The sequence below is a fragment of the Corylus avellana genome, chromosome ca10 (genome assembly GCF_901000735.1).
Source record: "Corylus avellana chromosome ca10, CavTom2PMs-1.0".
NCBI lineage: Eukaryota > Viridiplantae > Streptophyta > Magnoliopsida > Fagales > Betulaceae > Corylus > Corylus avellana.
The window spans coordinates 932,218-945,965 of NC_081550.1; the positions used below are offsets into that span (position 1 = coordinate 932,218).

General features: G+C 38.4%; 2 protein-coding genes across 4 annotated transcripts in view; both read right to left on the minus strand.

Annotated features, from left to right (window-relative positions):
• Positions 1-373: 373 nt before the first annotated feature.
• LOC132163718 (uncharacterized) lies at positions 374-5,749 on the minus strand. 3 transcript variants are annotated; one of them, XR_009438325.1, is made up of 3 exons: positions 3,740-5,749; positions 1,243-1,420; positions 374-1,158 (listed from the first exon to the last, which is right to left on the minus strand). XR_009438325.1 is itself a non-coding variant. In XM_059574090.1 (2 exons), exon 1 carries the CDS (start codon positions 5,340-5,342, stop codon positions 3,756-3,758), a length of 1,587 nt encoding a protein of 528 aa, XP_059430073.1. In that variant the 5' UTR covers positions 5,343-5,749; the 3' UTR covers positions 374-1,420; positions 3,740-3,755. The 3 variants fall into 3 exon arrangements, 1 of the variants encoding a protein (XP_059430073.1); XR_009438326.1 differs by having other exon boundaries at positions 374-722; positions 840-1,420; XM_059574090.1 differs by having other exon boundaries at positions 374-1,420.
• A 1,399-nt stretch (positions 5,750-7,148) lies between these two features.
• Positions 7,149-13,748, minus strand: part of LOC132163717 (callose synthase 9-like) — a 28,697-nt gene continuing 22,097 nt past the window's right edge. The window contains exons 24-32 of the mRNA XM_059574088.1: positions 13,475-13,633; positions 11,263-11,376; positions 11,095-11,183; positions 10,596-10,754; positions 10,417-10,519; positions 9,115-9,234; positions 8,445-8,495; positions 8,149-8,331; positions 7,149-7,604 (exon numbers count right to left, since the gene is read on the minus strand). Of these exons, the coding sequence (XP_059430071.1) occupies positions 7,374-7,604; positions 8,149-8,331; positions 8,445-8,495; positions 9,115-9,234; positions 10,417-10,519; positions 10,596-10,754; positions 11,095-11,183; positions 11,263-11,376; positions 13,475-13,633 (1,209 nt within the window). The 3' untranslated portion in view covers positions 7,149-7,373. The remainder of the gene's footprint in view (positions 7,605-8,148; positions 8,332-8,444; positions 8,496-9,114; positions 9,235-10,416; positions 10,520-10,595; positions 10,755-11,094; positions 11,184-11,262; positions 11,377-13,474; positions 13,634-13,748) is intronic.

Below are 13,748 nucleotides of genomic sequence, written 5' to 3' on the forward strand. Positions count from 1 at the left end.
ATATAAATGTGAGTTATCTAGAATCTCCTTGCATCTTTTTTTACCTCCTTTTCAACGTATAAACATCATTGAATTTACCCATTTGGTTCTTCTACATCTCCAGTCTCTTTTTGATCTAGAATAAATGATATTGACCGTCTTTGTTCAGTGTGAAATATTGTGGCCTTTTTGCCTTTGCTTTTTGGGTGTCTCGCGTAATATGATAATGAATCTTTGGAGGCTCATGGAAGAACTGATTCACAACTTGCTAATCTTTTCCACGAGCAATTGATAATAGAGTTGGCCATATGTGGCTTGACAAAATCTGTAAAAGATGGATGGCTGAGTTCTAGTTTCAAATTTACCAAGCATGAGGGAGGTAAACAAAGCACAATTAGAAAACAAATGTCTTGAATTTAATATAAAATAATGGGTTTTCAGGCAATCCTGTGACAATACCCACAGATTATACCTAATCCAGGAAACATCGCACCAAACATGGTGTCAGTACATAAACGGCCAAGGAAAAAAGAATAAAGCACAAAGAGACAACTAAAGGAACTGCCAATTACTTGAGTCAAGCGCATAACAGTATTTATATACTCTTCTAAGTAGAGACAGCGCAAAACACGGTCAACAGAGCAAAGGCTGTGAGGATTAACACACGCACCCGGTTGGAGTTGAACCCACGACCTCACCCTGCAACTTGCTACAAAGGGAGGAAGTACTTGATGGTGCAAAGGCTGGAAGTTGCTCAGAGAGTGAACAAAAAGTCGTGGCTAAAAAGGATATGAAACAGCCATATAGCACAACAGTATGCTTCAACAAAAGCTGGGGGAAGAATGAAATTTGTGCAATACCTCACTTCATATGCAGCATAGACCCCAAACTTGACCTGAATTCTTTGCCAGATCCTCTGAGTGGTGTGCTGGAGATTTGAACTTATTTGGCTGCATTCTGAAAATCAATGATAATTGTGGGTCATCAAATAGAACTAACCAGCAAGATAACGAGACCACAGGAACATGTTTAACTGCATCTCCCTGTATAGAACTACAAATGAATTCACCCCTTTTGAGATTCCAAATTTCGTTCTTCAGACAATATCTCTTGCCAAGGGAAATACGACTGGACCATGGTTAGCAGCAAGAAGTTGTTTGCCTAGATCACAAGTATTTACTGCAAGAAAAAGAATAGTAGATGCAGTAATGGTCTAACAACCAACGGAAAGAACATTATTTATGATGTACCATCAACTTTTACCAACTCTACATATGGCATCAACACCAAAAGTATGAGCACATAAAAAGCAGTCAATATGCCATTGGGCGAGCTCCTACTTTCCCAATTCTCATGTTTACACAGGCAGGGAAGAATGCAGCTTGGAGAATTGATCTTCTATTGATTCTCCCAGTTCCACCTTCTCCGGAGTTCAGGTCACCTACAGGCAGTGCCTTTTGATATCAGGTAACAACCTTCCATGTATTTCTAACTCTAAATTTCACCAATTAACACACAAGTATATTAATGAATGATGCAAGTTCTGAACCCAGATACCAAAAAAAACAAAAAAAAAAAAGTTAGAAGATTCCGCAATGTATCTGACATCTTTTCTATTGTACCAGAGAAACAAAAACAGAATCTAATGTGGGAGTCGCACAAAAACCTCTTGATGACTTAAAACAAAGATCATATATTCATTTCAAAAATATATTCATGACTACACATCACATAGATTAGAAGATTGAAAAGGAGTACATTGGCATCATTACACAAGGTTTTTCCATATTGATAGGTAAAAATAATTATTCGCTAGCATAAAGATTTATTGGATCTGAACATACTTCCACCTTCATTTAAGGAGACAATTCTTCACCCCATTCTAATTGATTTATTTACCTCGTTGTGCAAGCAATAGTGCACAGCAACCCAAAAAGATGCACGCATATCCAGACAGAGACCCCACACTCACACAGACACAAAATGCATAATGCTGGTCTATGGTCCTAGAAGCCAATAAATCAATAAGCAAGTGTTCCGGAAAAGAAATAGTTAAATCTCTTCTTTTCCTATTTCATTTCTCAAAGTGATTACAGATGGAGAGAGGTGAAAGCACTTAAAGAAAGTGAGGAAATAGAACTTTTTTTTTTTTGGCCAAAAGAAATAGAAGGATTGAATTGGATTTTAACATGATCATCTTACTATCTATTGGCTAGTTGACAATTTATTCTTAATAGATATATACCTATTTTGAAAATTTTAAAAAATAGCTTTTGATTGGACCACGTGAGGATTTCACCTACTAAAGTGAGTTTTCATGTGTAATTCTTTGCTCGTCTCTGCATATCCCTAAGTAAAATTTCGTTAAACAAAAAAAAAGGAAACCATTCGCTGGTGGAGTCCAAGTACACAAAAATATACAAGAGAAGAAACCAACTCAAACTGTCTCCTATGTGTTTCCGTGTGTGGCATCAAGCATGGCTTGACTATTACTGTACAGTTCAAGAAAAAGAATTAGAGAGTTCAACAATAATTGTTCAATAAATAGAGTTTCTTTCACTAATTTAGCAAAAAGAGTGAGTTATCAGCATTATACCTTAATTGATTCTATGATCCATGACTAACAACACATGAAGTACAGAAATCTTTAATCAATAATAAAATATTTGGAAGCCCCTTTGGACTATTGCCCACTAGCAAATCCAAGCAAAACTCACAACATAAGCAAAAAAGTAAGGGATCAAATCAATATCTCACACTATCCGGTTGATGCATCAAACAAAAGGAAATGTTAAAAAAAGAAAATATACAAGAACTCCAAAACATATGCAGCTGGTCCATCACTTCTGAATCTCAAAATTTGTTCCTCAATCTCTCTCTAGAAAAGAACGAGCTACAAATGATATCCACTTCTTTCACAAATTTGAATTTACCAGCTAGCAAACCCCCTGCCCCCAAGCCAACCCCACATCCTTCAGTGAAATTTACCAAGCAACCAACATTAATGCAGTACTTTAACAACTACTTTCAAGAACAATCCATGGTTTATACAAGAAAAAACCCACCCTAAAGTTCCTCATGCTTCAACCAACAAAAAGGCTAGACAACTTTTTAGAGTAACAAACATGGAAGATCTTCCTTAACAGATAGAATAGAAGAAAGCAATTTGATTGACAAGTAATTGAAAGCAATCAAACAGAAGAATCAACAATACGGAAAACCAGAACATCAGCCCACACCAGGAGTTGAACAGGACTAGTGATGTCTCTGTTCAATATAAACGGATTAGTCCTCAACAAAATATTTTTTTTTTGGTAAGTTAGTCCTCAGCAAAATATGATGAATATTTATAGTAAAAGCAAGCAGAAAATACACTAATAAAACGCTCCCGTACCATTAAGCCAAAAAAAGTACCAGTACATAATAGTCACAAGTTGTACCATACAAATTCACAGGATCTTTTCAAATTTAGATTTAATAAAATGCAAACATACAGATTTATGCTTTGCACCTTCAGAAAAAGGACACGAACTAAGAAAGTAGAACCTAACCAAACAGATTATTTCGTGGAATGATGGCAACATGTAAAGAACAATGCCGGTTCACTCTGTATCTCCCCATCAAACCACTGAAAATATAAGGAAAAACAAGAAAACTAATAACCTACATCTACTTAGATCTCATATATCCATAAGTTTCACAAATCAACGACAGTAAGTGATATGTTCCCGAGAAATATCTGTTCAGAGAAGCTACTTACATTAACGCGGGACAGATTAGTCACCGTCGCCAATGCTCTTCTCTGAGCACACATTCCCCAGTTCCTCATTCCTAGACTGATCCTTCTCCGCAACCCATCCGTCTTGTACAAACCCATCCCTTGCCTTTGCCATTACTTCATCCGGTACAAATTCATTCTGCGCCGTTTCAACTTTGACTTCATTTTCCTTCGCAATCACTTCTCCATCTGGTACCAAATCATTCCTTGCTTCTTCATTCTTGGCCTCATCCTTCACTGCAATGACTTCATCTCTTACAAACTCAGCTCTCATTTTTTCCTTTCCAATTTCTTTATCCTTAGGCTCATTTTTTTCTGCAACCACTTGTTTTGAAACATACTCTGTCCTTTCTTCGAATTCTTCCATAGAAACATCCCCTACACCCTCAGTATCCGAGGCCCCATCATTGTCATGATCAACGTTTCTCTCTCTGGCTCCGTTTCCAGATACATACTCCATCTCCGAATTGACCTCACAACCCATCATAGCAGGGGCATCCGACCCGCCCTCGCTTTCGTTTTCAGAACCGTTCTCCACCACCTCCTCATTCACATCCTCCACCACCCGGCTCTGCCTCTCCAGAAACAGCATCCTCCTCCTCAAGTCCCCAAGCTCCCTCTCCATTAAGAAAAGCCTCTCCTTCAACGTCAAATTCTCCTCCTCTAACTGCGCTATATGTGAATCCTGATCATCCACCCTATTCTCCAACACATTGTTATACTCAACCCCACTGTAATTCGGGTATATCATCTCAAATCGGCTCAAGTCATGGTCCAATCTCCTCTCCACCTCCACGTGCTCCTCAACATCACTCTCACTCGACCCACCATTCTCATCTTCCTCCTCGTCCTCGTTCCCACCCGGTGATCGCAGCCGAATCAACCCTTTCATCGATCCATACCCATCCACACCCCACTCCTCCTTGGCCATATCCCCTAGCACCTCCCTCGACGGCGAGAACATCGGAGTTGGCAGCACCGCAGGCGTCACAGCACACGGCGACACCAGCTCGGCAATCCCTCCCGCCTTCTTCGCCCTGATTATAAACGACGTCGTGTTCCTAGGCGCGTAAGGCGCGAACCTATTGTTGTTAAATTTCTTCTTAGGGTAGAATTTCCGGGCTTTCAGCCTATTCTGTGACTGCAATTCCTGAAGAGTTGGGGGTTTGTACCCTCCACTGCTACTCGGACCGCTTATCACCGCCGTGTTGGGCATCTGCACTGACATCGGCATGGACATCGGTTTCTCCATCCTCCTTAGGTCCTTGCGCTTATCAGGAACCTTCTTACCCTTCCAATTGCCTCGTCCAGGCTTCATCGACGGCTTCGAGGCCGTCATCACATAATTCGGCTTCAAAGAAGAAGAGCTCTGGAACTTCTTGTTAGGATGATCCATCGAAGCCACCTGTTGTGGCCATACTTGATTGTTGTAGCTCCGATTCAGCATCATCATCTGCGGCTGCTGAGACTGGCTCAGCGCCTGGGACTGAGCCATCATCTGAATCTGAGGAGGCGGAGGCTGGCTCATCATCTGGTTCATCATCTGCGGAGGCTGCTTATTCATAATCTGCGACTGATCGTTCATCGTTTCTCCACCAATTAAATCGAAACCAAACCCTAGAAAACCCTAGATATTTCGCTATTCCTCTCAAATACCTTGTGCGTTAATTAACTGAATCCGAAATTGAAACGTTTGCGGCAAACGAACAAACAAACACAGATCGAAACCCTAGAAACCTATTCTACTCCATGTTCCGATCATTAAAGATCTCCGAGCGTGTTTTATCTTTATTTACCGAGAAAATTTTAAATTTTCAGGCGAAATGAGAGGGTGATTGATTTTCTTGCGCTTTCTCTCTCTCTAGAAATCTGGAAAGCTCTGAGGAATGGAATCGCGATTTCTTTCCAAAGGGGTCGTTTAAGGAGTGTTCGGAAAGCGTCGAAGGGTGGTTTTATAGGCAGAGAAGGGGTGGGGTGGGCGGTTGGATTTAGGGCATTCGGAAATGGATGGTTGAGATGGAGGCTGCGTGTCGGCCATGTGTCATTGAAATCGTCAATAGGATTTGGAACTCACACGGCTTGTTGCCCTTTTATGTTTCTACGAAGAATAATGCTGGTCTCTATAATTGGGCTCACATTGCAATGTAATTAGCTCTAGATTTTATTTTTTTTAGTTTCTTTCTTTTGAACAAGAGTTGATTTGAATTCAAATAGCGACAGATCATTCTGTTTACCTTTCATTAAATTTATAATCGTTCCACTAAGTCATACCTTCTATAAAAAGACGACAAGTATCTCATTCAATAAAAGACAAAAATAATAAAAAATAAAAAAATAAAATTTTGTAATTAATATTAATATTTTTTTTTTAAAAAAAACACACAAATTTTCAAGAGTGTCCGAACCACCCTCAAGCTTTTTTAGGTGGTCAAATACTACCCTTAAGGTGACAGAAGGGGTGAATAAACCACCCCAAACTATAGTAGCAAATAGATGGACAGATAAAAAGTTAAAAAAGTTTATATTTGAAGTGGCGAGTGGCCCAATTTTCATAAACTATTCAAATCGATAGCGAATCAAGTAGCTCATTATAAATAAAATTGCTATCGATTTGGATAGTTTATTCCTTCTCACCAATAGGAAGAACTTAAAAATGCTTACCAAATAAACCGTCTTACCAAAAGGAAAGTGGGAAATCATTCAAGGGATCAATATTCTTTCATCAAAAATTGGTGAGCATTTTTCTTTTTTGCCAAAAGAGGGGATGAAAAGGTGTGGGTAGGAGACAAAGTAATTGGATATTCTCCTCTGAACCAGGTACTCTTATTTCTATTCTACTTTGTTTCTCTTTTTTCTTTGCTAGGAATTATTCCTTGAACGGGCCCACTAAAGCCAGTGATAAAATGTCTGACTTCCTTCTGGTTTAGAACCAAACTCTTTTTTCTCTCTTATTTTTTTCTTTCCTAAAATACATTTTCATCCTTTCACATTGAAGATTGTCCCGGTTCTAATATGAACAATTTCATCTAAAATTTCTATTATTGTAAATATAAATCTCGTGTCTATCTTCGTGTTCATTTCATTTACTAGTTTTAAAACATGCAGTTTGAAAAAATAGCAGTTAACAAAAACACAAATTTTAAAAATGCAGCAAAGGCTTTGGTAAAATCATAGTTCGGTGCGTACGGTTTGAACTGCAATTTTTATTTTTCAAACGCATTTACAAACCAAATGCTTTCTGTAATTTTGTTTAAAAACGCACGTTTGGCATACGAAATCGCGGGCCAAGTGCTCTTCGTCAACTAAATAACAGCATATCTCATGTGAAGTACCAAAACAAAATGTCCTTCAGAATAAACAACATTGTGAGAGAGGGAAGGAAAAATAAAGATTAAAAATAACAAAATATATCTTTTTATATGACCAAAAATGATCTTATATATAGTACCAATCAACAAAACATATCTACTCACAACGCTTTTTATCAAATAGGCATACAGGGGATTGCTACATCACAGAAAAAAAATCACGCTGCCTCTGGAGGTGGCAAGTAACATTGAGGTGGAACGTCTCTCTTTCACAATAAAATGTACAGGGCTAAATGTACTCATCATAGCTAACTGTTGGGGTTGTTTCCGGCGAGAATTAGAGAAATTTCCAACCCCCGGCTGAAAGCCTGGTTAAACATGAGGCGGGTTTGGAAAGTTGATACAAACGGGAACCATGAAACGAATGCAACAGGAATGAAAATGAGCATCCCCATCCCGGCATCATATAAACGCCCAAGTGAACGGATTGATTTCCACAATCCCAGCTTTTTCACGTAAGGCTTCCAAGCGGCAGCAATCTGCAAATCATAGTATAAATCATGTTAAAGCGTGTAAGAATAAACTCGGTGTCACTAATATTTTCTCCAAGAAGAGTAGAAAACAATTACAAGCATTTGAAGAAATGTTGTATGCACAGGAATGGGTGTCAACAACCCTTGTTTATTGCTTTTTGAGCAACCCTCTCTTGGCGACCTGCTCGGCAACCAAGAGATCCTGAAAGGGATTGGTTGTGTTTGGGTGATGATTTGGGATGCGTTTGTAAATGTGGAAAGGAATATTATTGAAAGATGACTTCAGTTAGGGTAGGAGTTCACCAGCATACAAGGTATACGATCAAATGACTCAATGAATTCGCCCTTATGCTAATGACTTATTCCCAAACAATGTAACCAACTGGACATCTACCTCTTATCCTTTATTCCTGCTCCTATGGTTGTCATAAGATGCATTCAAGCAACATTGAGACTAGTTGAAGTAAGGGGCCTCCAAACACACACACACACACATATATATATATATATATATATAACAGGAAAAAGATTACGGATGAGGAGAACTCACCGAAAGGATTCCCCATCCAGTGGGTACAAATGCTAATATGCAAGCAAATACATCCGGCAATGACAAATTAGTTAATACAACTGCAATTACTAGACCAGCAAGTGCCACCAAAAAGGAGAGGCCTTGGATGAAGCGCAACAAAAGCTGGAAATTGACTGACATCTTCTGGCTGAAGGTGAAAACCTGTGAAACCACCCAAAAAAAGAAAAAGAAATGAAGGGTTAAAATCACAAACCAAATAACATGCATTTGAAATTTGGAAGACCAGCACTTGCATTATAGGTGATAATACAGACCTTGAAAAGAATTATAAGCACAGCTAGCACCATCCATGACAGGCCATACACCTACAGTTATACACAAACATTGTGACACATGAACATCATGAACTTGCGAGCATAAACACTAGGCAAAATAAGAATAATCTCGGGGATTAGCCAATAGTACTTTTTTAGGTCCATACAATGAGTCATTTACCAAGTCCATTACAGCCTAAAAATTGCATCCCAAAACCTAGACTACCCTAACCATTATTTATAGACAACAGAGTAAACAAAATGACGAAATGGCACCTGCAAATTGTAAAGAATAAACAGACAGAAGACAGTTAAAGTTGCAAATGTAGACTTACGCAAAGCTTTCACACTAGCTGTTTGCCTCACGCATGCTCCATTCAGTGCAAATAAGTTAATTTTCGATTTATAAATGCTAATGTAAATTTGAAAACTTGGATATGGTTTATTGGTGAGAAGAGATGTGGTCAATGCTATAATATATGTCAGTTAAGCCTGGAATCTGGACTATAAAAGTGTATCAAATGCTATACTTTATGGGAAAGGTAGAGCGGTTATTTGGTAAATGAAAAAAGATATACAAACAGCATTTCACAAAAATATTAACTAGCAAAAGTAGGCAAACAGAATGCCTGTTAAAGAAAATGTATCAATTTATGAAGAGAGCTGTTACCGTCAATGATGTATTCTCTCCTTGCACATGCAGCTTGTAGACAATGCCATACTGGAAGATGAAAAATCTTAGACTCAAAATAGTTTCGGCTATCCTCCCTCCCAATGTTCGAATATGTGCCTGCAGATGCAATACATACATTTTTTTGGGTAAGTACGATGCAGATGCAACATAAATGAATCACTGAGAGAGAGAGAGAAAAGAAGCAGGAGTGACAACAAAAATTAACAAAAAACAAGATAATCGAGAATGCACAACATGGACAAGAGGCAACGGTAGTGTAACTAGGTTGTGTAAAAAGGAATGAGCTGGTGCTCAAACTGGACCAACAAACCTGGTCGACTTGAATGGCAACAAAGGACGCAAGCAACCCAAACTAGTTAATATGAGGCTTAATAAGATTTTCCAAAAAGTAAACAATATTCTTCTTGAAAGTCATGCCACCTCTAATATAAAGTAGATGTTATAAGATTTTCCAAAAGAAGACATATTTTTGAGTATTAGATTCAATTCATAAACTAATAATGAATATTCAACAAGTTCAATTCTTACTTACCTCGCCGTAGTAACCCACCAGGCAATACCTTGACCTCACACCTCACCCGAGACAAGTTGCCACAGACTCCAAAGAACTCATTTCTCACAAAAAGAAAGAAGCCAGGTTTTCTTGCTCATAAAGAAAACCTTTCTAACAGACATATTAATTACCGGATAATCTCTGACCGAAAAGTTTATAACTTATGTTTGGTGTTAGTGTGGTTGTTGAGTTTGACATACATTGTAGGCCCACTTCCTAAAGGCTTAACTTTTTGGGACTGCAAAGGAGAAAACAGTATAAGAGTTTCACATTAAAAAATTATGTTTTTTTTTTCTTCTAATCCTTCTATATTTTTATCATTCCCATCTAATCACAATATGATAGTTCACTCTATCTAAGCAATGCATCATTGGTTCACAAGTGCCAAGACGCTTCAAACTACATAATTTTTTTTTTTTTTTTCCACTAAGAAATGCAATCTCATTAAATAGTGCAAAAGAAGAATGATAAATTTAATCATTTACTTAATACTTTAACACTCACCTTATGTTTGGGACCAAACAACACATTAACTGTATAGTTTAGGTTCGAATTTAGAACTCTAACTCTGATAGCATGGTAAATCATCACTTATCCTAAACGCAAACTTTGAACTACATGACTTCATGATCATCAATAAAAGGCCAGAGCTCTAATAAATTGCCTTCACTTAAAAAAAAAAAAAAAAATCAACCACCATGTCAAACCAAGAACAGATGTAATACCAGTTCTTCATCCCACCAAGCTTCCCAACTTTCCGCACCCTTCACCCCAATTCCACCTCTGTAAAGAAGCCAATTAGTCCAATCTTTGAAATCCTCCACAACCCTGAAAGGAAAACAGTTATGTCAGTCAATAAAGTGGAGCAGACATTCCTTTCAGCCAATACAAAAAATAGACTTACTTCTGCCACTCAAACCCAGATGGATTGAACAAATAGGGAGCAAAAAGCCAAGAAAGAGCCATAAACCAACTGCTAATTGTAAGAAGAAGGTACGACAGTGCACCACCTTCATTATATCCATATGCCAGGTACACTATCAACAAAAGCACAACTTCGAATCTGGAGACAAGACGATGAACTATGGTAGTCATTCCAGGAGTATAGACACTTCATAGGAAAATTGGAAGACAGAAATTGCATCAATTTTAACACTAGTTATGGTATCTATTAAACAAAGGTAGAAGCCAAATATAAAGGAGAAACACGAGTGTATTGCTGACAAAAAGTACATGCCCAAAAAATATAATTACAAAATCAATTATGTTCCCAAATTTTCCTTACATAACATCTTACAATGTGACAATGCAATTCTTTGTTTAGCACAAGCATGTGTGCGCGCATGTGCACACACAAAAAGAGAGAGAGAGAGAGAGAGAGAGAGAGAGAGAGAGAACCACACCCTTTCACAAAATGACTGCGGGAGTAAATCCTGTAATTCTCAGAGAATTTAATATGGCGGACAACAAATCCCCGACCAGTTGCTTGATACTGTTGAGAAATAAACATTGATTTAACATCATATATACCAGGAAAAAAAATTGAACAAGAAAAGCGAGCAGCAACATACCCTTGCACCACCATGAAGAATCGTCCGACCAAAGTAATGAGTTCTTGTGCCGAGAGAAAATGTGAAGAAGACGGTACAAAGCTGAAACTGCATTGTGACAAAACTGACAATGGCCTGCAGCAGCAATTGGAAGAAAATTTAACCCATAGAGCAAAAGGGGAAGAAATAGACTTCCCAATGAAAAAAAAAAAAAAAAAGAAAGTAAAAGTAAGGTAAGAATTGGGCAAAAAATATAAATCCAACTAAAAGTAGAAAGAAAACTACTTTCATTAACTTCAGAAGACAAAAAAAAAAGAAAAAAAAAAAAAAAGCAATGAGGATATATCGTTCATACACTCGATCATAACTTTTTTTTTTGATAAGTAATAAAAAGTTTTATTAAGAAGCGTAAAGGCGCCCCGGAGTACACTGGGAGTATACAACAGGATCACTTAGCTAGAAGGGGAAAAACGAGCAAGAAAATCATTATAACTAATCGACACTAGAAAAACATGCGCAATGATCCAAAGATACAAAGTATAAAAGCAAGAAGCTAAGATGTCTTCCAATGTCCACTCCAAATCCTCAAAGCACCTATTATTTCTTTCCCTCCATAAACACCAAAAGAAACAAGTAGGCACCATCTTCCAAACCGCTGCACTCCCCCACCTCCCCGAAGACCACCAACAGGCGAGTAAATCCGAAACCCGTCTCGGCATTACCCAAGACAATCCAAACCGACCAAAAAAAGCACACCACAAAGCATAGGCAACCTCACAATGCAAGAGAAGATGATCCACCGTCTCCTCATTCCTCTTGCATAAATAACACCTATTTGTCACAATCACTTGTCGCTTCCTGAGGTTATCAAGTGTCAGGATTTTGCCCAAAGCCGCCGTCCACACAAAGAAACTCGCCCTTGGAGGAGCTTGAGATCGCCACACACTCTTCCAAGGGAAACCCCTCCCTTCTGAACGAGCCAAGGAAGCGTAAAGGAGCTTGACCTTGAAACGACCTTTTTTGGAAGATTTCCACCGCAGTCTATCTTCACACCCTCGATTCACTCGAGCAGCCTGTAACACTTGAAAGAAAGAGGCCAATACATCCACCTCCCAGTCATGAGCCTGTCTAGAGAAACTAACATTCCATTGGTTAGAGCCACCCAACACCTCCAAATGAGCCGCAACTGGGGCATCTTTTGCGCTAGCAATACTGAATAAGCCTGGAAAAGCTATCTTGAGAGCCGCATCACCACACCACAAATCATGCCAGAATCGAACCCTAGTCCCATCCCCTACCTCTATCCGTGTAAACCCTTTGAAGGTGTCCCACCCTTTCCTAATGTTCTTCCATAACCCCACCCCAAAAGAACCTCCCGGCTCCAAGGAACACCAACCACCCCAAAAACTTCCAAATTTCGCATCCACAACAGCCCTCCACTCGATCATAACTTATGGCCAATGTTGTTAACTCACATGCTCCCAGATACTGAAAAGTGTCCATGTAAACACCCCTTCCCTCAGGCTATAATTTCTCTGTATCAAAGAATCATCTATATAATGTGAATTCAACACAGGCCATTATTTTTAGTTCTTCGTTCATATTATTTTTTAGATTGATTTATTTTAGCCTACAATTTTTTTTTTTTGTACATCAAATTTCATTCAAAGTCAAACTTAACCAAAACAAGGAAACTTTGTAAGATTGCAATCTCCATGCTTTATGACCTACATCTATTTGAAGCGTATACACTCACCAAAAGGACAAGAGACTAAAAACCCTTCAATAAACAATGTGGCGTATATATTCACAGAAATGGAAGGAACTTATGCTTGAAGGCACTGCACTTGTTACCAGCTTACAGTTCTCCAACACCCCAAAGATTACGTTGATTATCAAGACTTTGAAGTTATGTCCTCAGACTATCTGTCTGGAGCACAAATAATAATGCAATTCACCGATCAATCTAATTCATTCTACCAAATTGCAATGTATTTGTTGGTCACTGCCAAGGACATACAGCTAAGAAAAATGGAACCAGAAGAAACTGATACACAATTATTTCAGCATTAAACTCAAGAAATATTCCACATATAGCTCTCTTGCATGATGCAGAAAACTCAGATTTATCTTTCATTAAATATAATAAGCAAACGGATATATATGACGAGAATTACATATTCCTGAGTAAATTATTAAACGGATATGCAAAACATGTAGGATAAGCATTTACCCTGAAGAAACCCTGTTCCAAGATGAAGCCCAAAACCATTGGCACAGCAGTGAAAATACCAATTTGAAAGAGGAACTGTGTATTTAAAGCAGCACTCAACGCAGTGTTCTTCATTATCTGAGCTTGCACTTGAATGACTTCACCAACTCCAGATAGCGCCTGAAACAGAATCATGTCACAACTAAAAGCTAATTGAGACTAATCCATCAGACACAGAGAGAGAAACTACCAACAACCCAACTTCTTATAACACGAGACAAGGTCCAGATGGTAC